The sequence below is a fragment of the Phacochoerus africanus genome, chromosome 5 (genome assembly GCF_016906955.1).
Source record: "Phacochoerus africanus isolate WHEZ1 chromosome 5, ROS_Pafr_v1, whole genome shotgun sequence".
NCBI classification, from domain to species: domain Eukaryota; kingdom Metazoa; phylum Chordata; class Mammalia; order Artiodactyla; family Suidae; genus Phacochoerus; species Phacochoerus africanus.
In genome coordinates this window covers 45,295,238-45,318,613 of record NC_062548.1, presented here as the reverse complement: position 1 = coordinate 45,318,613, position 23,376 = coordinate 45,295,238, and the positions used below count along the sequence as shown (strand labels likewise).

At 63.4% G+C, this 23,376-nt stretch overlaps 2 protein-coding genes across 6 annotated transcripts in view; one reads left to right on the top strand and one right to left on the bottom strand.

Annotated features, from left to right (window-relative positions):
• IFT140 (intraflagellar transport 140) overlaps positions 1–23,376 on the bottom strand; it is a 63,838-nt gene that overhangs the window by 14,463 nt on the left and 25,999 nt on the right. For all 4 annotated transcript variants that reach the window (XR_007135013.1, XM_047780979.1, XM_047780977.1 and 1 more), the window contains 4 exons: positions 23,008–23,129; positions 21,651–21,795; positions 20,530–20,661; positions 16,615–16,814 (listed from right to left, as the gene is read on the bottom strand). Coding sequence is in view for 3 of the 4 variants with exons in the window: in XM_047780979.1 (XP_047636935.1) it covers positions 16,615–16,814; positions 20,530–20,661; positions 21,651–21,795; positions 23,008–23,129 (599 nt within the window). In the remaining variant the exon portion in view is untranslated. The remainder of the gene's footprint in view (positions 1–16,614; positions 16,815–20,529; positions 20,662–21,650; positions 21,796–23,007; positions 23,130–23,376) is intronic.
• Positions 1,945–14,855, top strand: TMEM204 (transmembrane protein 204). Of its 2 annotated transcripts, none has more exons than XM_047780986.1 (3): positions 1,945–2,793; positions 6,628–6,783; positions 7,723–8,884. In XM_047780986.1, the coding sequence occupies exons 1-3, from the start codon at positions 2,514–2,516 to the stop codon at positions 8,223–8,225; spliced, it is 939 nt and encodes a 312-aa protein (XP_047636942.1). In that variant the 5' UTR covers positions 1,945–2,513; the 3' UTR covers positions 8,226–8,884. The 2 variants fall into 2 exon arrangements, with proteins under 2 accessions (XP_047636942.1, XP_047636944.1); XM_047780988.1 differs by lacking the exon at positions 7,723–8,884 and adding an exon at positions 14,199–14,855 and having other exon boundaries at positions 1,988–2,793.

The following is a 23,376-nucleotide window of genomic DNA, read 5'->3' as shown; positions in this document are numbered from 1 at the left end:
CTCGGGGTTGCCCTTGTTTTGAGGTTTCTAGCATCTCTCCCTTCATGGCTGACAGGAGCCCCTGGCCCCCTGCTGCCCCAGCAGGTCCCGGGATGACCTTGCACCTGGCCAGCCTCCCAGGGAAAGGATGCTGGTGGAGGGAGGACGTGCTGGGGCCCCTCCACCCAACGACCCCACGGCCCCAAGGTGCACAGGCCGTGAGTAACTTCTGGGACACCCGCGGTTGGCAGGGCTCTGGACCCGAGAGTCGCGGAGGGCCCCGCCCCTGTGCTGTCAGGAGACCCGAGCAGCGGCCGCCAAAGGAGGCCCCCATCCATTTAGGTCCTTAAACGCCCGCTATTTCCACACCCCTCTCCAGCACAGGCGTTAGGTCTCCACCACACGGGGCTGGGAGAAGCCTGTGGGCACGGGCCGTCCCCGAGGGCCGGCCTCTCTGTGGGCAGCTCTACCCCGTGAGGCCTGGGGACAGAAAGTCTAACACGTGGACACCCGCTTGGCCCTGGTCCAGGCCAGCCCGTGGTGTGTGCAGAGCCCAATGGGCACCGAGGCGCCCTATCCTCCGAGAAGCTGCCAGAACCGGCCCCAGAGGCTCCTTGTTTGGGCTGCTCTGAGGGGCAGTGGGGGGTGATTCACAGCCGCACTCGTAGCTCCGCCAGACCTCCTCGAGCCTCTGCTCTAAGATGACACTCCCTCCCGCGGTCCAGGTGCAGGAGCGGGGGAGGCGCACGCGGGCTTGGCCCCTGAACCCCCGGCAGGGCTGAAGACCCGGCCCCCGGAGGCAGGCAGGGCCCCTGGGGTGCCCCAGGGTGGACGACTCGGTGTCTGCGCCCAGGCCTGTGCCAGATGGAGCTGGCGGGAGGCTGCTCCCGGACCAGCAAAGCAGGGACCACGGGTCCCGAGACCCCATGCTGGCTGTTTCGCAAGAATCAGCCGCTTAAAGACGACTCAGAGTAAGAGACTTAAACCTGCGAGGCAGCAACGCCACAGTCTTCCCACGGAAGCTCTGGGGAAACGCTTTCCGAGGCCGTCAGCGGCACTGCACATGCAGGAACCTGGCTGCGCCTCCTCAGAGGGCTCGTGCGTGGGAAGGACGGCGCCGCCCGCCCGCGGGTCCTGGGGAGCTTCCCGTCCACAGGGCGGCTGGAGCAAGACAGGCAGCAGGGACGCAGCTCTGTGTTTGGCAGGAGCCAAGGCAAGAGAGAAAGTGGCAAACCTGCGGCTGATGCATTTACTACAAGCTCTGGTGGGTAGAGTACACACCGGGAACCGACAGGTGGACTTGAGAGCCTCGTTTCCCCAAAGAGCTGCCTCTCAAGATGAAACTCAGCCCCCTCTACAAACCGGGGCTGGGCGTAAGGGCCTCTGAGCGGTCCTGGCTGGTGGGGGCTCTCCAGAGGTGGTGGAGCAGAACCTCCTGCCCTGTACGTCGCCCAACCTTATGCGACGCAGGACAGGGCACCCAATGCAGGACCTGGGCCCTTGGCGCCTGCATGCCCAGCAGCAGCAAACACTGCCCAGGCCCCCAGGCCTCACAGGGCCCCGCACGGCCCGTCCAGAGTCCACGCTCCTGCATCTCGAGGGCGTGGGCCTGCTCTGGCAGTTCTCCAGCAGGTCTAGGCCAGAGGGGCCTCAGCCGGGAGGCAGAGGCATCCAAGAAGCCTCCCCACCACGCCGGCCCTTCTCCGCTGGGCGCCCTCGGGTGGGCAGCACCTGTGGGTGAACAGCACCTGGTGGCTGGGGGCGCTGATCCCCAAGGTGGCTGACTGGTCTCTAGCGTCTGCCGCCCCAAACGGCTGGGCCTGCGGGCCTGCCGGCCCGCGTGCTTGGGCTTCCCCCTTCTGCAGGGAAGGTGGGGCGGGCGGGGGAGGGTCCGGAGCAGGCTTCCAGAAGAAGCCCCCCTGCCTTTCCTATCAGGAAACACATCCTGTTAGTGTCTGGCTGCTATTTGTTGCAGTTGGCTACGCCCTCCAGCTCACCAAAAACAGCCTCAAAAACAACCATTTCCTCTCTGCTGAGAGACGGGGAAAACGCAGGCGCGAGGCTCACACACTCACTCACACGCCTGCGCTTCCCTGCAGCGGCCGCCAGCTTCCCAGGACGCTGTCCGTGCAGGGGCTCCGGCAGCAAGAGGCCCCGAACGCCAGCTCAGAGCCCGGCACCGCTGCTTTGGAGAGGGAGGCCCCGGCCTCGCCAGCCGGTTTCTGTCCTGCCGAGGCCTTCGCCTCCCAGGAAGACGGCGCCCTCACACCCTGGAATCCGGCTGGTGCCCCTGCTTCCTCCCCGGGATGGGCAGCTCCGGCTTTGGCTCAGGCCTGGCCCTGCTCCAGGTGCAGGAAGCAGGGTAAGGAGGGCCGCGAGGCGGGCTCGCCCGCACCTGCTGCCCGGGCCTTCCCGGCGCCTCCAAGCATGAGCGCTGATGTCCTCTAGCCGCCCCGGCAGCGCCTCGGTTTCCCGGTGCCGGCAGTGACCAGGCCTGGGACTTTCTCCACAAGGGGCCGGCACCAAAGCCTGCGATGACCGTGCAGAAGGTGGTGGCCACGGCCGTGCTGGTGGCCCTCGTCTCTCTTGTCCTCAACAACGCGGCCGCCCTCACCCCTAACTGGGTGTACCAGACGCTGGAGGACGGGCGCAGGCGGAGCGTGGGGCTGTGGCGGTCCTGCTGGCTGCTGGACAGGGCCCGCGGTGGACCGAGCCCGGGGGCCAGGCCCGGGCTGGCGGACACGCGGGACTGCGAGGCCCTGGGCTGGGGCTCCGAGGCGGCCGGCTTCCAGGAGTCTCGAGGCACTGTCAAATGTAAGTCTGCTCCTTTTCCTGCCTCCTGTAGAGTGGCGGTGGGTACGGCGGTGGGTACGGGGGGCGTCTGCTGACGGGGGAGGGGCGCTCTGCTGGAGGGGGCGGCCCTGGCTCTCGGGGACTCGGACCTGGGAGAGCCTCTCGCCCCACGCACACCCTGCGCCCGGCCCTCCGTGCAGGAGCGGGGCTTCTCTGCTGCCACACGCAGCCGGCGAAAGGACAGATCGCGTTAAGCAAAGCGAGGAAAATAAAGACTGTTAGTGCGTAAAATAAACCAGCTTAGAAACACACGGCGGGGGTTGGACGTCTTCCCACAGCTGTCAGACTGCCCGCAGCCGTGGCCGGACACAGGGAGGCCCAGGGGACTGGCTGGGGGCGCCCAGAGGAGACCGGGAGCCCCGCGGCCCGCGGAGGGGGAGTCTGGGCCTGGAAGGTGGCAGCTTGACTCTGAAAGCGGGGTCGGGTTTGAGCGAGTGGGAGGGAAGGTCCATAAGGAGCAGATGCACACCAGCTAACCCGTCACTGCCCGGTCACGACGGCCACCGGGCAAAGGTCCCCCGCCGACCCTGGGACCACCATTTACAACTGCTGACAAGGGCCGAACTCACAGGCTGCTCCCTCTTCCTGGAGACACGCGTTTCCTAGAAACCGTGGCCTCTGCTGGCCGCTTCAGAGGGCACGCCTCACCTAACACCGGCCTGCCAGGCCTGGGGGACTGTCCCCACCCCGCCAGGTGTGGGGACCCTGACCGCGGAGGGAACCGGGTGGGGACGTTGTCTCACCTCTCAGGCAAAGACCCTGAGGCTGCAGGAGAGGGTGTGACCACCTCTGTAGGCCGAGCCCCTCGCCCGCAGCCCACAGGGCTTCTGCCATGGGGGCTGGCCTGGCAGCGCCCTCACCCCAGCTCCTTTGCAATCAGGGAACCACAGCTCCCTTAAGAGAGTCAGAGAGCCTGACCGGTTTCAGCCTGCTCTGCGGGCTCTCAGACCGGGGCCTGCGCGCAGCCGGGGAGGTCAGCTGAGCTTGCGCCTCTGCACCCTGGCGGTCAGGCTGGTCCCTCTGGCTCTGCGCCTGTCCTGAGGAGCACTGAGAGCAGCGACCGAGGTCCAGAGAGAGCCCCCACCCTGGGGCCGCGTGGGCCCCGCCTCTGCCTGGGCTCCAGGCCTCCCGCCACGGCCCCAATGCCCAGAGAGGCCCTTTCTGCGCATCCATCCCCGTGGTCCTCCTGCTGAGCCGGGTCACGTCAGGGCAGGAAGACACGGCCTCCGGAGCCCCCAGGCCGCTCTGCTGCGTGTCACAAGAGCCTGTCACCTGCCCGCACGTGCTGTCCCCCTGACCACCTGATGATAAGCCTCCTGAATGACTTAAAACATCCTCCTGCCATTAGTCTGGCATTTGCAGCACCCAAGCCGTAAGGATGCCCCAAGCCTCAGATGCTTTTCCACGAACAAGGGACACGCGTACAGAGCTCGTCATGAGAGAGGCTGAGGCAGGGAGAGGAGCACATGCTCACCTGCTCCCTGGGGCTCCCGGGCCTGGCTCGGGGGGTCTTGCTTTGCCTCAGGCCAATGCCTTCAATCAAACCGGCACAGGGTCTCGTTAACTCTCAGGCAAAACCCCAGCCCAGGCTTTGCCCTGATGGTCCGGCCTCCAGCCAGGCTGGGGATGTGGCGGAGGGGTGGGCGGCTCCCACCATGAAACCACCCCCGACTGGTCCATTTTGATCCGGATGGAGGGGGCACTGCGGGCGGGGGTGGTGACCTGTGCTGCTTCCTGAGAGCCAGGCCGTCCTGGGGATTCTGGAGATCGTGCAGGTGACCAAGGAGCTCTCGGGGACAGTGCACAGGCCCCTGCCATCTCTGTGCCTGAGTCCTGATGATGCCCACTGAGTCCGGCCGGAGCCACGAGGGCGGCCCTGACATAGTGAGCTCTGGTCAGGGGACGGGGCCTGCCGCAGGCCCTCCAGCTCCATGCCAGGGCCCGTCCCGGAGGGCAGGGCCCCTCCCGCATGCTGGCCCACTGATGTCACTGATCAGGGCAAGGATATGGGACACCTCGTGCCCAGGTCAGGGGTCAGGCTTGTTCTCTGGCCATTTTCTCTGCCACTTTCATCCCTCTGTGTCTCATGCATCCCGTCAGGCACCTGTATCCTTTCCCTGAAGCGAGAGAGGGGATGTGCGTGATCACGTGACCAATTCTCCTGGGGAGCCCCCTCCCCCCAGGTGACGCAGGGCGGGGCAGGGGAACAGGCGGTGAGTGCTGCCAGCTGCTCAGCCAGGAGCCAGGTTCTCCCTGGGCACTGCTGCCCAGCGCGCACAGGAAGTGCCCGGGCTTGGTGGACGCCAACGAGGACGGGGCTTCCTCTCATCCTTTATTCCCTCTGGGACCTCTGGCTCCAAAGAGCCCCAGGCACCTGGTGACCTGGCGGAGGCCCCCGTGGCGGCTGGGTGCATGGGGGCTGCCACGTGGTGTGCAGCACAGGGCTGTGCATCCAGAGTCCCCGGGGCCACCGGGAGGGCAGCGCCCGTTCCCAGATGTCTCTCCTTGCCAGCATGGAGTCCTGGAAACAGGAAGGACTCCTCTGGGCTTTTCCAGGCGAGTTCCAGCCCCCTTCCCTGTGCTGCGAAGGTCATGTTTTCCCGGCCCTCGGCTCTGAGGCCACTTCCACCTCCGATTCTATGACTTCGTAGAGCGGAGCGGCTTTCTGCCTGGTCGGGAGTGGTAGAAGGCGTTGCATGGACAAGTCAGTGTGATGAAGGCGGGAAGGGCGCCATGAACAGCCTCCCCAGGAAAGGCAGCTGGTGTCTGGAGTGCAAGGGATGGTGCCGTGGCAGCCGCCCGAGGACTCGAGGGGACCTCGTGAGCAGCCGGGACAGTTCCTGCAAAGCCCCGGGGAGGCAGGGGCTCTGAGCCCATGGGCAGGAAGTCCGGCTCCAAGCCTGCTCCTTCTCCAGCACTGGCTCTGCTCCTTCCTCCGCGTTGCTCTGGAGCCACTGCCACACCAGTGCTGGTGCCCCATGCCCGCCGGGCTCTACCACCAGCCCCTGGCACCCGGCTCCAGCGTTTCAGAGGGTCAGGGTTCCCAGCGACTGCAGCTTCGTTTCATGGTGATTTTGAGACTTCGGAACATGAACCGTGAGCGCTCCACCCTCCAGCAGCGAGGCCCAGGGCGCGTGAGGCACCTTCAAGAGGAGGGGGCAGAAGCATCATGGCACCGTCAAGCTGGGGCAGAGGCGCTGTCTCCATCTGTCTGTCCATCTGGGAATGGTCCTTGGCCCTTGGTGCCAGGCTGTGCCTTCCAGAAGCCCTCTGACTGTCCAGGCGCCGGGGCCTGGCACTGCCGTCCAGAACCGGTGCTGCTGCCCCCAGGCCCGAGCAGCCGCAGCTGCAGCCACAGGAGCAAAGGCCCTGGGATCTGGGCAGGGAGACTCCTCCGGCTTGGATGGCAGGAGGGAGGCAGGAAGCCGCCTGAGACGGGGTGGGGGGGCAGGCAAGAGGAGCCGACCCTCTGCGGGGGAGGTGGCGCACTGCCTCCAGGGGGCTCCGGGCTCCTTAAGCGCGAAATGTGAAGGGTGTCCGGCTGCACATGAGGCATCAGACTCAGTGGCACCTGAAGCCTGGGTGGGGCGGGGCCCTTTCGACCGCCCGCAGGGACCCTAGGGAGGGCTCTCGCCTCCCGTGGCCGACCCCCACCCCGCGTGGGCCACACTGTCCCTGCCCGCCCTGTGTGCTCTCCCCGCGCTTGGGGCCGGGGCAGCCGGGAGGGGCAGTGAGGCCGGGCCTCGAGCGGCCGCTCTGTGCTCACAGCCTGCTTCTCTCCTCCGGCCCTCGCAGTGCAGTTTGACATGATGCGAGCCTGCAACCTGGTGGCCACGGCAGCGCTTGCCGCAGGCCAGCTCACCTTCGTCCTGGGGCTGACAGGCCTACCCCTGATGTCGCCAGATTCCCAGTGCTGGGAGGAGGCCATGGCCGCGGCGTTCCAGCTGGCGAGTAAGTACCCCGCCTTGGGCCCTGGGCAGGCAGTCGGCTGGCAGGTCAGCTGTGGCTTCTGAAGTCACAGCGACCCCCGTGGGTCACCCCCACCCCACCCGGTGCTGTGGGCAGATGTGAAGCAGAAGCACACAAAGGGCGGAGCGCTGAGGTGCAATGAGATGGGTATGCGTCTGCCTGCCTGAGGCCCTGGCCCTTCCAGTCTGGGATGTGGTGCCGGCTTTGCTTCCCACAGTCTTGGCATCTGGCGTCTGCTTTGCCCCTCTACAGCCCTGTGGCAGGCGGCCTGGGCTCATGCCCCTCCCGCGAGGCTGCAGCAGCCTGCCAAGGGCTTGCAGGCACGTGGGCAGAGAGGGGGTGCCCATCTGAGCCTGTGCCTCTGCTGCCTTCCTGGCTAACAGTGGGTGGGGAGTTCGGGGCACACATGTGGGTCCCAGCTGGCGATCTGCACACTCGAGTATGAGTGCGGCTGCCTGGGGCCCGGCTGGGCTCAGAGGGGCCCTCCCGGGGGAGCAGCACAGAGCACAGAGAGCCCGCTGGTAGGCAGGACCCACGGAGCACATGGGGGGTGAGGTGGGGGCGGTGTCGGGGAGAGCAGCGAGGCCTTGGACCGTCATCGAAAGTCTGGAGGCCACCTTGGACCTGGGGGCAACTGCAGGTGCCATGGGGCAGGGCCTGGGCACTCTGCGGTCTTCAGGGAGCAGGAGTGGCGTCCCCATGGGGGTGAATGGACGGGTTCGGGGAGGCTCCATCCAGCGGCCACGCAAGCCCCAGAAGCCGTCCACCCGTGACTCCGGTGCTGGCCTCCCTCCATCTCTGCCTGTCTTTCTGGCCGAGGTTTAAGGATCCTGGGAGCCTGAGAGTTCCTGCTGCCTATGGGGGGCCGAGGGGACAGAGGAAGGGCGGGGGTGTTCCCAGCCGACCGCCTGCCTCTCTCAGCAATGAAGGAGCAGTTCCAACACGCGGCGGGAGAAACGGCAGGAAGCCGGCGTGAATCACTCGGGGATAATGGGTCCCGGCCCTTGTCTCCCTGGAGAGATGCTATTTCCAGAATGTGGCTGACAGGCTGGAGGCGCTTGTGCTGGAAAGGGCCCTATTCATCCAGGGTGTGTGGCCCTGGGCCGGTCTCCTCCCTGCCGCCCCCGGGGCCCAGGCCCAGCAAAGAGACAGGCTTGGGGTCTGGAGAACAGAGCCGTGTTTCGGCTCCACCACGGACCAGCCACGTGGCCAGGGTGAACCACATCTCAGGTCACGTGACTGCAAAATGGGGGCTCGCCCGCCGCGCCTGGTTGATTTTGGGGGTTCAGGAGGCACCCGCAGCGGGGTCTCGGACCCCCGCCTCCTCCCTCCCAGAGCCGTGGAGAAAAACAGACACTCCAAGTGCCAGATGTGTAAGAAAATCACCCCCTGCCCTCAGGCCGTACATCGACCGGTTGCCCTGACGCCAGCCTCTCTTGGGGAGGGTCTGTAATTCCGTCCCTTCGAGAAGGAAGTGGGAGATTCTGAGAACGGGACTGGAAAAGAAAGCTGCGCTAAAAACACCTTTTTGTGGCCGTAAACAAACGAGAGTACCGGGTCTTGATTCTGAAAGTAACCCCTTCTGGCAGGAGGACCGACTCTGTCACTGAAGTTCTCAGCAAATGGCTTCGAGACACCTATGTAGATTATCAGGAAAGACACCGTGGGTCTGGTGTCAAAACTGGCATCTCACTTCCCGCAAACCCTTGTTTCCGACTGACACTGTTGTTTCCGAACAACGCTTCCTATAAATGGAGACAAAACTCCACGCGGGCGGGTGTGCAGCCGAGGCGGCCTCGGGGGTGGGGGCTGGCCTGGCCTGGTGGGGGCTGGGGCCACGTGCTGCTCTCCCTCTGGAGAGGCTGGACCAGGCTCTGTCCAAAAGCAAGCAGCTAGGCAGAGGCGGACGGAAAAAGCCAGAGGCCCGAGGGGCACCTGCGGCGTTTCGGACAGTCCCTCTGCCTCCGCAGGCCCCCCAACCCCCAGTGTCCGACCGTCACCCCCCGTGGGCCTGCTGTGCCCGGAGAGGAAATGCACTTGGCCCTGTTTAGACTCGTTTCATTGACAAACAGTACAGAATGCAGCTCTGTGCCTTTCTTCTATCACACTGCTAATTTTAGAGTGAGGTTTTTTCCTGTGCTCTGGTCTGTTTTAAACAGTCAGGGAGAGACTGAAGGGCGCCAGGATATCCTGTCCCAGGAGGGGAAATGCCTGCTAGTACCTGTTATGCGAGGGAACCTTGAGTCCCCAGCGCCGGGCCAGAGGGTGGGCGCGGGTGGGGGGAGAAGGTGCTCCCTGAACAGGCAGGCGCCGGATCCCAGGGCCGGGAAGGCTAGGGTCAGCGGGGCGGGAGGGGAGCAGAGGTGGGTGGCTTGCTCAGGCGCTAGTCCGCCAAGCTCACACGAGGCCTGCCTGGGTCTGTGGAAGGGCAGCCCCCTGCTGCTCAGGGCTGTGGTGCCAAAGGACCTTGCCCCAGACATCAGAGAGGACCCCGCACTGACATTGGGGGGACCCATCCCACACTGACATCGGGGGACCCCACACTGACATCGGGGGGACCCCATCCCACACTGACCTCGGGGGTCCCCATCCCACACTGACATTGGGGGTCCCCACTCTGCACTGACATCGGGGGTCCCCATCCCACACTGACATCGGGGGGGACCCCATCCCGCACTGACACCGAGGGAGCCCAGGGATGGCCGTTCTGGCAGATGAGCATCACGTTTCACCTGGTTACTCTACCAAGCTCAGGCCACCACATGCAAAAGTTTCCAATTTTTATGTACAATTTAAGGTAATTTTAATTTACCTTAAATTTGAAAAAATACCTTCCAGTCCCTCTACGCCCTCACCGCCAAGGGAGTTCCCTGGGAGTGTGTCATGCCGCTGCGAGTGCTGCCGCCGCCGGCAGCCCCAGCCCGCCCCTTCTTGGACACGAGCCCCCACGCCCCGCAGCCGGTTTCAGGAGTGGTGTTTGCCGGGACCTGGAGGGGCCCCATGTGTGCCGCTCCGTCTCCCCTTCTGGACATTCCAAGATTTTTTTTCTTGCTCTGTGCCGCCGAGAAGGTTGTCTCCAGAGGTCAGCCAAGGTGACGATGGAGGCCGTCTGGCCTCTCCAGAGCTGGTGGGGGTCCCGCTGTTCCCCGAGGGCCTCTGGTGGGAACACGGCCCTTTCTGCGCTGGGTGGTCCAGCGGCACCACGTCGGGCTGGCCGGCAGCTCCCTGTCCTCTGCTCCCGCCCCGCAGACCAGCCCTGCCCCGCACATCCACCCGCTTCTCCGCTCAGCGTGCGGGTGGATGGCGCCTTCCCCGACGGAACCTCCGCCCCGCGGCTCACAGGTGTCGGGAGCCCCGAGCGCCCCCTGTGTGTGCGGTCGGCGGAGCCTTGGGAAGCAGGCGGGCAGGAAGGGCAGCGGGGCTGTGAACTGCGCCACCCGCGGCCGCCAGCTGACAGGAAGGGGCTGTTTGCTTTGGAAATACAAGTTCACGCGGCTGAGTCTGTCACTCCACGGTGGGAAGGCAGTGCGCTGGCTAAGACTTCTGCCCTGAGATTCGTCTGTGTAAACATCGACACCACTGAAAATTCCGGCAGACGCAGCTTTGGGGACACTCTGAGAAGGGGACCCTAAGATCCGGTCATGACAGAGATGGGACCCGTGGCTCCAGGCCAGCGCAGGGCCTCATCGAGGGGCCCGGCTGGTTTGAGTCAGAAGGCCTTGGACCCGAGCCTGGCGGAGGCAGCCGCAGCCTCTCTGTGTCTCTGTGGCTTTCCACAGCACAGGTGGCACACCCAGGGCATGGCCTCCCAGTGTCTGCTAGGGCCGCACGGCTCCCGCTGGTCAGGGAAGAGGCCAGGCGTCCCCGCGGTAGCAACGTGTGACATCCGCCTGCAGCCCAGCACCTGGGCCCATGGGTGCTGTGGGTTCTTGCGAGACTAAGTGTATTTTTTTAATGTAGGGGACCAGACCCCTTCTCTGAGTGCTCATGCTCCACGGTGAGCTGAGATAAAGCAGAAGCCGAGCGTGGTCTTGACTCAGACGCGAGTCAGGTAGGTGGAACCATGCCGGGACGCGGAACTAGGCTTCTCCTTCCTGTTTCTCCTGGAAAAAACCCACCAGCTAGAAGGCACGGCCTCTGAGCGACACTTGCGGGAGAAAGAGCACCACGGGGCTGGAGAGCAGCCCAGCCCCCCTCTGCTGGACACTGGAAAAGTCACTTGCAGGACCAAGGGCAGGTGGGTGGGACTCCACTTGCTCATTTCACTCTGTAAAGGTCCCCCCAGAGGCCAGCACTCTGCACGAGCGCTTCCACCCGCGGTCTGTGCTCACCCCGAGTCACACCTCATTCCTCTTATAACGTAAGAAACCGGCTTCCCCTCCCCGAGGACACAGCTGAACATCCAGAGGAAGGAGTCGACAGAGTAAAACGGCAACAAAATTACAGCCTGTCTTACTGCCAAAGGCCCCCCACGCAATCTGCCATCCGAAAGCCAGGAGCCGCGCTGGGGAGCCACTGCCCGCTGCTCCCACGCCGCTCGTCCTGATGCTGGGCCGCGGGGCGCACCTCGGGGCCGTGCCTGACCTCCTCTTCATTCCCCAAAGGAGGGCCAGCCCCCAGGACCGCCCCTGTGCTGCACCCCAGCAGCCGCGCGGGGTCTGACCACGACTGTCGCACACGCAGACACCAGCCAATGCGAGCGGGTAGCCTGGGGAGTGACGTCCTCCCACGGCTCAGCGAGGTGCCCACACGGTGACGTCTGCTCAGCCCTGGTTTCTGGGGTCATGTCCGTCTGAGTTGTTTCGGTTCCTAAAAGCTCAGGGGACTTGGTAGTGGCAGTGTAATTCATGGCATCTCCTTTCCCGAGGGCCAGGTGCTCTACCCCACATCCCAGGCCGTGCGTGGATTCGTCTCAAATGGTCTGCTCGCCAGTCACAAGTGGGCAGCCTGGGGGAGGCCGAGGTCAACGGGTGATGTGTCCAACGCACCCACAGCCTCCCACGGTGACCAGCACCACTGTGGCAGCCAGAGGCACGTCACCGGTGTTGTGAGGAGCTCCAGAAAGTGCTTGCTGACGGAAGAGTCCCCAATTAGCTACTCTTCCGGGCATTCCAAGTGCTCTACTGTGAATCTTACTTAAAAGGACTCAAGAGACACAGCAGTGCCATTGAGAGGCCCGTGTGCCCTGCCTGCGTGCCTGGTGGTCGCAGCCTGTTGGCCGAGCCCATGTCCTCCCTTGACTGGTGTCTCCCAGGGACCCAAGTTTCAGAGGTTGCTGCTGTGGGGTCGTGGTCATGTTTGCTGTGCGCTGTGTCAGGCAGGGTCTCACTCAGGCACAGTTGTGGGTGTGGGCTGCAGGTCCCAGGGCCACATGTGTGCCCCGTGTCCCACCTCGGCCGGGGTGCCCAGCCGTGTCCAGCTCAGGGTCACCTCTTTGAACCGGTCTCCACTCTCACAAGTTTCTGCTCAACTGTCCTGCAGTGAGTTCAGGTCCCCGCTGTTCATCAGTGACACAGACCGACCCCCAGTCAGACAGCCCTGTGGCCCTGGTGGCTGCGGGGGGCCAGGTTCCTTCACCCCATTCTTCTGACGAACCATGCTGCGGAACTGAGCTGAGGCCACATAACAGATTAAGCTGCTCCTACAACACGCACAACCCAAAGGAAGCTTTAGTGAAAGGGAGAAAAAAGCCTTTGAGCACAGCAGGGGGTGGACGCTGGAGCACAGCAGCTGCTCCGCTGGGTAAATTCCTTCCGGCCGTGCTGGGTCCACACTGCCCGCCCTCTGCCAGAGGCCCTGCTGGCCTCGCTGGGGGCACCTGCTGGGCATCCTCTGCCTCCCTCTCCCCAGTCACAACCTGGCAGCCTAACCCACCCTCCCTGCCCCATCCCTCTGACTCGGGTGGACACAGGGCTCACAAGCTCCCTGGCTGGCAAAAAATGTCCCAAGACAGAGTGAAGACAAGGGGACAGATAAAGGACTTCCCTTTACGTACACAACACCCGCGCCTGACTCGTGCCCATCCCATCCCGTGGCACCGAGTCGTGGGCAGAGGACGCTCTGCTGGCTGGGGAAGAGGAGCACACAATGAACAGAATTATGTTTGACAGAAAGGAAGTATGGAGACGCTTGCCATGTTTCGAAAGCTCCACAAAGTACAAGGATCAGCACAGGGAGTAGGCGCCATCACCACCGCTGACACAACCGTGGCAGCTGAGCGTTTAGCCCATCCCTCTGGAAGGCGCGGAGATGCTTGTGTTTTTAGGAAACTCCGGCCTGTCCCCTGCACCAACTGGCGACACAGCTATTAAGCTGTCAGCGGGCACCTCTGCTGTCCTCTGCTCTGGCCCACGCTGGGTCGAGCAGGCTCTGGTTTCCTGAGGAAAGCAGGGAGGCCACAGGGACAGAGTGCGGATGCAGGTGGAGGGGCTGCAGCGCGCAGCTCGGCCTGGCCGAGGGACAGGACCAGGCCGGGAGGGGCTGCAAAGTTCCATCTGGACCCGTCCCGGTTCCGGGAGCCTCTGTCTTGTCAGGCGTTTGGGTTGCAAGAAACAGATTCGGCCAGGCCACCGCCGCAGGGGGCGAGGCTCGCTGGCGGGGAGGGCGGGGCTCGCTGGCGGGGAGGGCGGGGCTCGCTGGCCGCCACGAGGATTCCGGTCCAGATTCAGACCTGAGCTCCCTCAAACATCAGGGCCCCGGTACAAGAGCCAACAGATCCTCGTGTGAAATCCTGGCTCTCGGACTCTAAGAACTAACCAGTCAAGTCTCTGGAGCTCCTTAAGGATGAAAGCGTGAAAGTGATGATGTTTCGTGTGAACCGCCTGCTGCGAGTTAACGGTGTCTGAGCAGGTGCGGCGCAGCCCAGGACGCCCTGCCCCTCTGGTGTCACCTTGGAGAGAGCGGGCACAGAGGGAGAAGCACAGGACACGGGGGTGGGCCAGGGGCATTCTAGAACCAGCCGCGCCTATTCAGAAGGCAGGGGAGACACCCCATGGCCCGGCTCCCCCTGCGTCCTAGTGAGCAGCCCCTGGGCAGTCTCAGGTTTTGAAAGAAAATCTACCTTCTCTGAAAGCAAACGCTGATATGAAGATGCTTAAAGCAGGAATTCAAACTAAGTCAAATACCAATCTGAGGTGTTTCTAGAGAAGATGCAGGGAATTTCTGCGTTCGCTTTCCCTGAGCGAATCATGCGTCTGTAAGCTGGCGAGGCACTCCCACATTCACTGCTGGGCCGTCAGGGTGAGGGAAGCAAGTGTCCGTGTCACCTCGCAGAGGACGGCCCCTTAAGGAAGTGGCCTGACCCCCGCAGGTCACAGGCAGCACGCGGCACCCAGGGCAGGGGGTGGGGGAGGCGGGTCCCCCAGCGAGGCTTTCTCACCGCTGCCCTTTGTCTTCAGGTTTTGTCCTGGTCATCGGGCTGGTGACATTCTACAGGATCGGCCCGTACACCAACCTGTCCTGGTCCTGCTACCTGGACATTGGCGCCTGCCTGCTGGCCACGCTGGCCGCTGCCATGCTCATCTGGAATGTTCTTCACAGGAGGGAGGACTGCATGGCCCCCCGTGTCATCGTCATCAGCCGCTCCCTGGCCGCAAGGTTTCGCCGAGGGCTGGACAATGACTACGTGGAGTCGCCGTGCTGAGGGCCGCGGGGAGGCCGCCTGGGGCTTCACCTGCCGAGGGGGCGTCTAGGAAGCGGGCGCTGCTGGTGGGGAGCTGTGACCGGCAGTTTCCTGCGGGAGCATCTGTACGTTGGACATGGACACAGCACGTGGCTGACCCGGGGGGGCAGCTAGTGCGGGCGGTGGCCGCTGTGCTCTCTGCCCTGGCCCAGGATTAATTTATTCGGCGCCCCCCAAGATGGGCGCCCTCGGTCACGTTCACTTTGGTAAAGCAGGGCCTGGGGAAGAGTTTCCTGAACTGTCTCTGATCTTCCTCTGGTGACTCAGAATTTAGAGTCAGATGGTTGCGGCTTTTCAACAGGATTGTGACAGTCATATCATCTACGCTTGGTTATTTTCCTAAGTTAAAATAAAATGCAGACCTCTCACCACAGCTTAAAACGTGTGCTTTTTCCATCACGCTGCCTCGGTGAAGGGAACCTGGCCCCCCGCCCCCGCAGTCTGTGCAGGGCCAGCGGTAAGGGAGGGGGTGCACCAGTTTAACGGTTCGGCGGCAGAGCAGCTATGGGTCACTCAGGCCCCACGCTGTTCAGAAGTTCACATTTCTAAAGACCCTGCACACGGCCCACCGAATGGCAGCTCAACAACTGTGCCAGTTTTTTCCTAGAAAAGTCCAACCAAATGCCTGGTGGGCTACAGCAGGCCTCTCCAGGACCCCTGGGTGCACCCGCCCTGGGCCTGACCCTGCAGGAGGGGAGCAGGCTGCATCCCCAGGCTGGACAGAGGCACCAATCAGGGGTCAGGACCAGGGATGGCGGGGCCACGTGCGCAGGGAGCATCCTTCCCTCGAGGGGCTGACCCTGCCACCTGGCGGCAGGGATCACCCCTGCCATCTTCCCACCCAGGCCACCATGCTGCCCCGCTCTAGGCCGACCCGCTAGGCGACACAGTGCTCTGCTGCCTCCAACCTTCCAGAGACGCACTGGGACCAGTGTGGGGTCCCCAGCGCCTGTCTTCAGTCAGACAGAGAGATGCAGGCGCTGGCGCTTTAAAAACCCAAAGCAACGGAGGCGACTTAAGGCACGTCTGAGCCTCGCATGTACAGTGAGTGCAGCACAGGGCAGAGGGTGCAGCTCGCACACGGGGGGCACACGGGGGGCTGACACCCCCTCTCCGAGTCCTTAAGCCGAACAGTCATAACAGTATCACGTGTGTAACTATCTAAAGGCGCACTGACATTCCAAGTTGGCCATGGGGTCACTTATGGTCTGGGATCAGGTTCCTCTCTCTCTCTCTCTTTTTTTTTTTTTTTTGTTTTTTCAGGGCCACACCCATGGCATATGGAGATTCCCACACCCTGGCAATGCTCCAGATCCAAGCCGCATCTGCAACCTACACCACAGCTCACAGCAACACCGGATCCTTAACTCACTGAGCGAGGCCAGGGATTGAACCTGCGGCCTCATGAATACTAGCCAAATTCATTTCCGCTGCAACACTCCTGTGATGGCGTTTCTCTTAGATGCAAAGTGCCAGCAGCCACTCTTCATCTCCCCAAACAAGAGCCTTCCACCCACGCGGCCAGTGGGGCAGCGCCCTGGCTGCAGACCCCAGCCAGTGTCTCAGGTTCTCTGAAAGCGCTTCCAGGTTAGAGACCCGGCTGACGACCCGGCTGGCTCTGGGACCGTGAAGGCCCCCACCCCTTCCCCACTTTGCTCTCATTCCTCAATAGTTCTTCTACCCCTGGCTGATGAAAATCTGCTGGATGCTCTCGAGAAATTTTCAATTCCCCCGGGAACAGAGAGGAAGCTGCCTGAAGACAGCCTTTGATTGGAAGCTTCTAGATTGGTTTCAGTTGCATTTTGTCTGGCGTTGGGAGGCTTTGCTACCGAAACCTTATCTGTCTAGTGCAATTACTCCCAGAGACACAGGCAACATAGATATAAACATTTAGCGACGGCAGGACCTTCAACTAGGAGATGGTCAGATGATCAAAAATAGATCAGATAAGTCCCAGCGCAGAGGCTTCGAGCACCAGGAGGTGGGGGCCACCAGCACCTGCCTGTCTGTGGGTGAAGACCACGGGACGGTGCCTGGCAGGGCTCAGCGGAGGTGAGACCCGCGCGGGAAGGGACGAGATGGGAGGATGGCGGGGAGACGGCACCCCGTGCCCCTCGCGGACGCAGCCTCACCTTTTGATGAGCCTGATGGACCGGAAGGCTTCATCCATGTCCCCGACGGTGAGAAAGACGCTGAAATTGAGCATGGTGTCCCGTGTGGCCTTGTCACAGTCCTCCAGCCCCACGAAGTCTCGCAGGGGCCTCCTGCCCACCATTTGGGGGCCAGGCTGGGACCCGCCGTCCACCCGGGTCTCTCGGTCGGCTTCTCCCGGCTGCAGGACAAAGGGCACCTTTGTTGGCGGGTTTTCCTGGGAAGCCAGTGCCCACCCTGGCCTCTCCCCGGGCAGACGCGCCAGCCGTGGGCCCTCTGCCGACAGAGACCCCACACTCAGCAGTGCCTCTGCCAAACGCAGCACAAGCTGTCCGAGCTCCGCACTCTGGCCTCAGACAGCAGGCGACAGAGGCTGCGCTCACACAGGGACCTGCAGCCTCTCCGGCACATAAACAGGTGTAGAGATCCCGCCTCCCAGGTCTGCTCCCCAACTTTCTAGGAAGGGCTTTTGTTACCAATTGCAGCTTGTGCACATACATGTAAAGTATTAAAGTTAACACCAGGCTGACTGCAGGTAAACCTTCCCCAAAAAACCTAGATGAATGCTGAGCCCTTTGCGGGGGGCGGGGGGGGGGGTCTCAGAAGAACTGTCTCCTGGTGCAGCCCCACCCCCTGAGGCTGCAGAGGAAGGAAATCCAGCAGGAGCCCGTCTGCAGGCACACCGTCGGGACCGCTCCTTTTGGGCCAGCACCCGCCACAAATCCTTCCCAAGTCCACTCCCTCCTCCCCGTTGGACGCGACTCCACAGCGACTGCTCACCCTGTGCTGGAGCCGCTCATGCTGCCCTCTGCACCTCATCACCTGCTCTAAGGTCCGTCTGTCAGATGCACACACGACCCGGGTGTCTTCACACAGGAAGAGGGGTCAGGACCCAGCCTCCTTCACCCAGCACCCCGCACGTCAGCCCGCTGCCACCGACTCCTGCCCTGCCTGCCTCCAGCTCAGCTCCCAGCACCTCCCCTGCTCGCTCATCCTTTGCAGGTTCACCTGCAGCTCCTGACCTTGAGGGCGCTTGATCTGGGCCTTGAAAGCCTGGGAGGATTGGTCGGACCCAGGTGTGGACAGCGAGGTTTCCAGGCACAGGGCAGAGCACAAACAGAGGCTCGGGAGCAGCCCCGGCCCAGGGCGGCTTAAACTCAGGGTTCGCGGTCGAGTGTGGCCAGGTCACACCAGGCAGGAAGCTGAGCCATCAAGTCTGGACTGATGTTGCAGAGCAGGAGCCCTTCAGAACGTGTGGGCACAAAGCCACGGGCGCCTGCTGTTTGCTGCAGTTTCACAAGCCTCACTGGGGCGCGAGGCCCGTTCTCATCAGATCCCTGCTCCCCGTGTGTACACTTGGGAACCTCACAGAACCAAGAGCGCCCACAGGCTCCCCGGCCGCCTGCTGGGGCCTCACCCCAGCTTGTGAGGGGAGGGGCTCCCGTTGGGTTACCTGTGGGTGCCAGGCCTGGGGTGGCCCGACCCACACCACAGCCTTGCCCAGGTGGATGGCACGGCGGATGCCCCGATGCTGGTGCCTCAGCGAGACTCACTGCATGCCCCGCGGCAGAGACTTCCTGTGCGGCACATGCAGGTAAATGACGACTCCATGCACTGTGGGCAGCAGGTGACACGCCAGCCAGAAGCTAGCGCCGGGCCGGGCCCCCGACAAGCCTGGGCGCAGCGAGGCAACAGTGCACAGACAGCCATCACTTAAACCAAAGACAAACACATCTTGGGAAACCTGCAAAGCCCAGGTGACAGGCCACCCAGGGGGAGAGTCATGCAGGCCTCCTCTGGGACAACGGCTCGGAGTGGACACTCAGATGGGACGAGAGCCGAGGGCAGGGCGCCGCTCAGGCTGCGGGGAGCAAGCCCACGAAGAGAGGACTTGGGGAGACGCCCAAGAGAAGGGGCTTAAGCGCTGTCACTATGGTTTGAGTCTCACACCAAAGAGAAACGAAAATGCACAAATGCACTAAATAAGAATAAAGTTCAGAAAAACGCTGGTCTGGCAGCACTAACCTATTTCAATGAGGGAACTCAGAAAACCTGCCTCCACAGGGCACAGGGGTCCTGGAATCTCCCAAAGCTCACTGCCCCCGAACGCAAGTCCAAGGGCAGGACACACTGCTTGTGGCCACCTCAACGGCCGGCGGGGCTGGTCACGTGCTGACCCCATCCCTGGTCTCAGGGCGGCACACTGCACGGGGGCCCCGGGCCCAGCCTGAGACCCACACAGCAGGCCCGAGACAGTCACAGATCAAAGAGCAGGCCGCTCTCCTGGGCCTACAGGCCAGACTACTTCTGGTCAGGAACCGGGGAGGGGGCGGGGAGCCCTGTGTCCGGCTTCTGACCACGGGCCGGCGGCCTCGGCTCCTGGGCTGGCACATGGCCAAGCTCAGGTCGCGTGTCCACCGCCTCCTGGGCCCTTCGGGGTCCGCCCCATCTGTGGCCACCAAAGACACACTCACTAATGCAGAACACAGTGGACTCTGAACTTGACTCCAAGTCACCTTACGTGAAAAGCCAAAGAATCCAGGGAAGTCCGCCCACTGCAAACCTTCGGACGCAACAGTCACACAGAAGCAGCAGAGAGAACCACAGGCCTGAGGAGAGGAGGGGTCCACAGATACCTCAAGAATGAGGACAGGGAGTTCCCGTCGTGGTGCAGTGGTTGACGAATCCGACTAGGAACCATGAGGTTGCGGGTTCGGTCCCTGCCCTTGCTCAGTGGGTTAAGGATCCGGCGTTGCCGTGAGCTGTGGTGTAGGTTGCAGACGCGGCTCGGATCCCACGTTGCTGTGGCTCTGGTGTAGGCCAGGGGCTACAGCTCCGATTAGACCCCTAGCCTGGGAACCTCCATATGCCGTGGGAGCGGCCCAAAGAAATAGCAAAAGGACAAAAAAAAAAAAAAAAAAAGAATGAGGACAGCCGCCCAGGGAAGGTGCAGCCCCGTCCCACAGGACGAGGGCGTGAACGCCAGGCCAGGCACCGCCTTCAGGCCCCAGTGCAGCAGTGGCTCACTTGTGAGACTCCACAGGCCTTGGGTGTGGGTGCCCGGCTGAGAACAAGTCGTTCAGCCAGCATTTCAGCTGCTCTGGCCGCCCCACTCCCTCCCAGATGCAGCCCCTGCCCCCCATGCTGAGATGGGGTCAGGACCAGGCAGCAGAGACAAGCCCCAGGGAGGGCAAATAGCTCATCTGAGACAGGTTTGCTGGGGGAGGGTGCTGAAAACAGCCCCCTGAGATCAAAAATGTAAAAACACACCCTCACTGGAAGTTCCCATTGTGGCTTAGCGGTTAATGAGCCCAACCAGCATCCATGAGGTTGCGGGTTTGACCCCTGGCCTCGCTCAGTGGGTTAAGGATCCGCGTTGCCGTGAGCTGTGCTGCAGGTCGCAGACGCGGCTCAGATCTGGTGTGGCTGTGGCTGCGGTGGAGGCCGGCAGCTGCAGCTCCCATTCAACCTCGTGCCTGGGAATCTCCATGTGCCACGGATATGGCCCTAAAAAGCAAAAAGAACAAAACCAAAACCTCACATGTGTAACACGTACACACATAGGCTGAGGACAGAAAGCCCTGAAAGGCTGCCTGCCAGCCCTTCCCCACAAGCCCCTCTGCGGGCCGGGGCCCCAGAGATGGGCTCCACCCTGCTCTCCAGTTCTTTATCTCAGCTCCTGATTTTCCTACAGTGAATACTGAAGACGAGACCGTGTGACTTTTAAAAAGCAGAGAGACTATTTACAAAGAAAACAGGAAAGCTGAAGGGCACCTCTCGCGGTTCTGCGGCTTGTCCCAAGAGCAAGGCCTGCCTGCTTCGTCCCCATGTGGACACCTCGACACGGCAGGCAGGGGGCGTGGGGACACGGCCGCGCGCGCCTGTGGGGCTCCTACCTTTCTCGTGAAGTAGTAATGGGGCACCTGGACCCCCAGGAGCGTCTGGAAGGCAGGAGGCCGGGGGAAGCTCTCCTGTAACAGGAAGCCGTGCTCTTCGGTCACGAAGAAGGCCAGGACCAACACGTCCGCCTGCAGTGGGACAGCGTCTGTCTCAGTCTGGCAGTGGCTGCACTGTTTTGCGTCCAATCCCACTTCAGTGCCGGGGCATTTACATAAAATGCAGAGAAAGCAGAGGAGCGGACACGGACACAGTCCTCCTCCTCCTCTTCCTCCCCGGCATGTGCCCACCGTGCTGGCGCCACTGTGATCTGATGCCCCTTCTGGCCTGAGAACTGCTACACCCGACTCGCAGTGGGACCGAAACTCAGGAGCCCCCGGGCTTCAGGGGCTGCCCTTCCTCGCCTCAGCTCTGACCCGAAGCCTCTGCTCTGCACTTGGGCCCGGGGAGGGTGCGAGGGGGGCCCCTGCGGGGTGATGCCTCCGTTCCTCACCACCCTCCCTGAAGGCCCGGCGCCCTTGCCCTCTCTCCTGGCATCCCCACCTCAGGGACACGGAGGTCACCTGGCCCCGTCTCACCACACAGACCCAAGGACGGGGACCCAAGGACCGGACTGGGTCAGAGAAACCACCAGGGCTGCAGACTCTTGCATCCTGGAGGGAAGTCCCTCTGGCGGGAGCCGAGTCAGCCTTTGCAGACCCCCTGGGACCCCACGTATGACCCCTCTTGGAATGAGGTGGGTCACAGAGGCGCCGGCAGCCCCGGGCTTTGCCAGACTTGGAAGGTGTCCCGGGCCCTCTGAGGGGGAGGCAGGCGGGAGTGGGTGCTGGGGGCGCAGGGCGGTGGCTGAGGCGAGGAGGCCGACTCTTCCGGGGAAGGGACAAGGGGGTGGCTCAGCAGCGGGGCCGCAGGACGTGTGGCCAGCGAGGGCCGAGTCCCTGTCAACTCCTCTGCCCTTGAGAGAAAACGGCCTGTGGCAGGTGGGGCCGGTCCCAGGCACCCCGGGGTGCACCCTCGCTCCTGGAATCCACCCCTTAGAGCCTCCCTGGGGGCCAGGCCGGGAGGCCGAGGAGCCTGCCATGGTCCCTGCGCCTAAGCACGGACACCCCAGCGCGCGTACCAGGGGGCGCTCGGCCGGGGCCTTCCTGTCGGCGTCCGGCGCCTCCCGCACGGCCTCACACACGAACAGCCTGGGCTCGCTCTGGTCCCAGAAGTGGCTCACGGGCACGAGACCCGTCAGCCTCTTGTCCCCCAGGGCCTGGCTCCTGAAAGAGAAAGACTACGCTCGGCCCCTGTACCCGGCGGCGGGCCCCACTCAGCTTCGTGAAGGGTGCCCAGCCTGGTGGGCGGGCCGCACAGGGTGGGGATGGCCCAGCTGTCTGGCCGGTTCCCTTGAATCTCAGAAACTCCCCGTTTCCCAGCCCACAGTACCACAAGGGACCAACGGGGTGGGGCAGCACAGAACAGGTCTCAAAAGAGGGCAGGCCCTTGACAGAAGACAGCCAGCCTCCCCCAACCGCCACCTGGAGAAGCGTGACATCCGGGACGGTTGCCACGTGCCTGAGCTGCTGGGCAGGAGCCCTGCCTCCGCCCCCGCCCCTGCTGGGGTCGCCGCGCCCCTTCCCTGCGCCTGGGCCCACGGGAAGCCGTAGGAGGATGGAGGCGCCCCTGGGTTCCCAGGATGCCTGGCGGTGGGTGGGTGCAGTGGACACGAGACCGGTGGATGACGACATGAAAGGGAAGGTTACTTTACGGTTTTGGACCCGGTGACAAACACGGGTCTCTGCTCTTGGGGAGCGAGGCCAAGAAACCCAAGGGGGTGTTGTGAAGACAGAGAAGCGGCCTAGACGGGGTGTGCAGATGGGGCCCCAGAAGGTGTGCATCAAAGCTGCCAGGGGAGAGAAGGTTCCAGAGAAGATTCTGAGCCCGAGAGAGATGGGAGCATGGGGGCGAGTGGGAGGGGAGGGGGCCATCACAGGAGCAGAGGCAGGCCCCAGGGCCGTCCTGCTCGGCCCCGAGCGCCCCCTGGCCCCTGCGCGACGGGCGGGCAGAGGGAGTGTGGGCACAGCCTCCACGACTGTCTCCGTGGCAGCAGAAGGAACCTCGCGTGACCCGTGCCCTCCCAGGGAAAAATCTCTGTGCTCCAGAAACACCCTCCCCGCCACCAGCCGCTGACGGGGCCCTGGGCCTCGCGGCTGCTCTGGTGGGTACCTGAGTTATGGCACTTTCGGAAGCTCGGGGTCCTCCGCAACGACCCCAGAACCTCGGAGCCTGGCAGACAGGTTGGAGGCTGCCCAGACCGCCCAGGGCTCTGGCTCGGCTCCGCCTCTGTCTCCACCTCAGGCCACCGGGGAGCACCTCCGAGTGCAACATACACTCGGCAACAACCCACCTCGAGGCCCACAAAGGACTGGGTGTCGTTTTCAACATGTTTTCCAACAAAATCCTCCCGAATTTCACTTGGCTGGGCTACTTACTTCGTCTCCTGCCCAGTTGAGGCCTCTCTCCCGTCAGCCTGGCCCGTCTTGAGGTCGAGGACGCTCACTGTGTCCGTGTCCACGTCGTAGAAGCAGATTTTGGAATCGGGGCTGTGGTCAGCCTAGGGGAGGGGGCCAGAGCTCAGGGGACTGGCTGCTGGGGTCCCCTGGCCGCCCCTGGGGGCCTGCCTCAGGGACCTGGACCCTGGTGAGGCCGCGTGTCTGCCAGGGCCTCGGCTCCAGGGCCTGGGCAGGGTGGTGCCCCCCCCACCACCCGGAGAGTCCGCAGCCCAGCTCAACCGCCACCTCCCCTGGGAGCCTCCAGAGCCCTGCGAGAGCGGTGCCCCTGGCTGCTGCCCGCCAGCCCCG

Coding starts and splice junctions, on each gene's coding strand:
- TMEM204 (XM_047780986.1), top strand. CDS start 2,514: ATGACCGTGCAGAAGGTGGTGGCCACGGCCGTGCTGGTGGCCCTCGTC. Junction 2,794..6,627: donor GTCTCGAGGCACTGTCAAAT/GTAAGTCTGCTC, acceptor CGGCCCTCGCAG/TGCAGTTTGACATGATGCGA. Junction 6,784..7,722: donor CGCGGCGTTCCAGCTGGCGA/GTAAGTACCCCG, acceptor TGCCTCTCTCAG/CAATGAAGGAGCAGTTCCAA.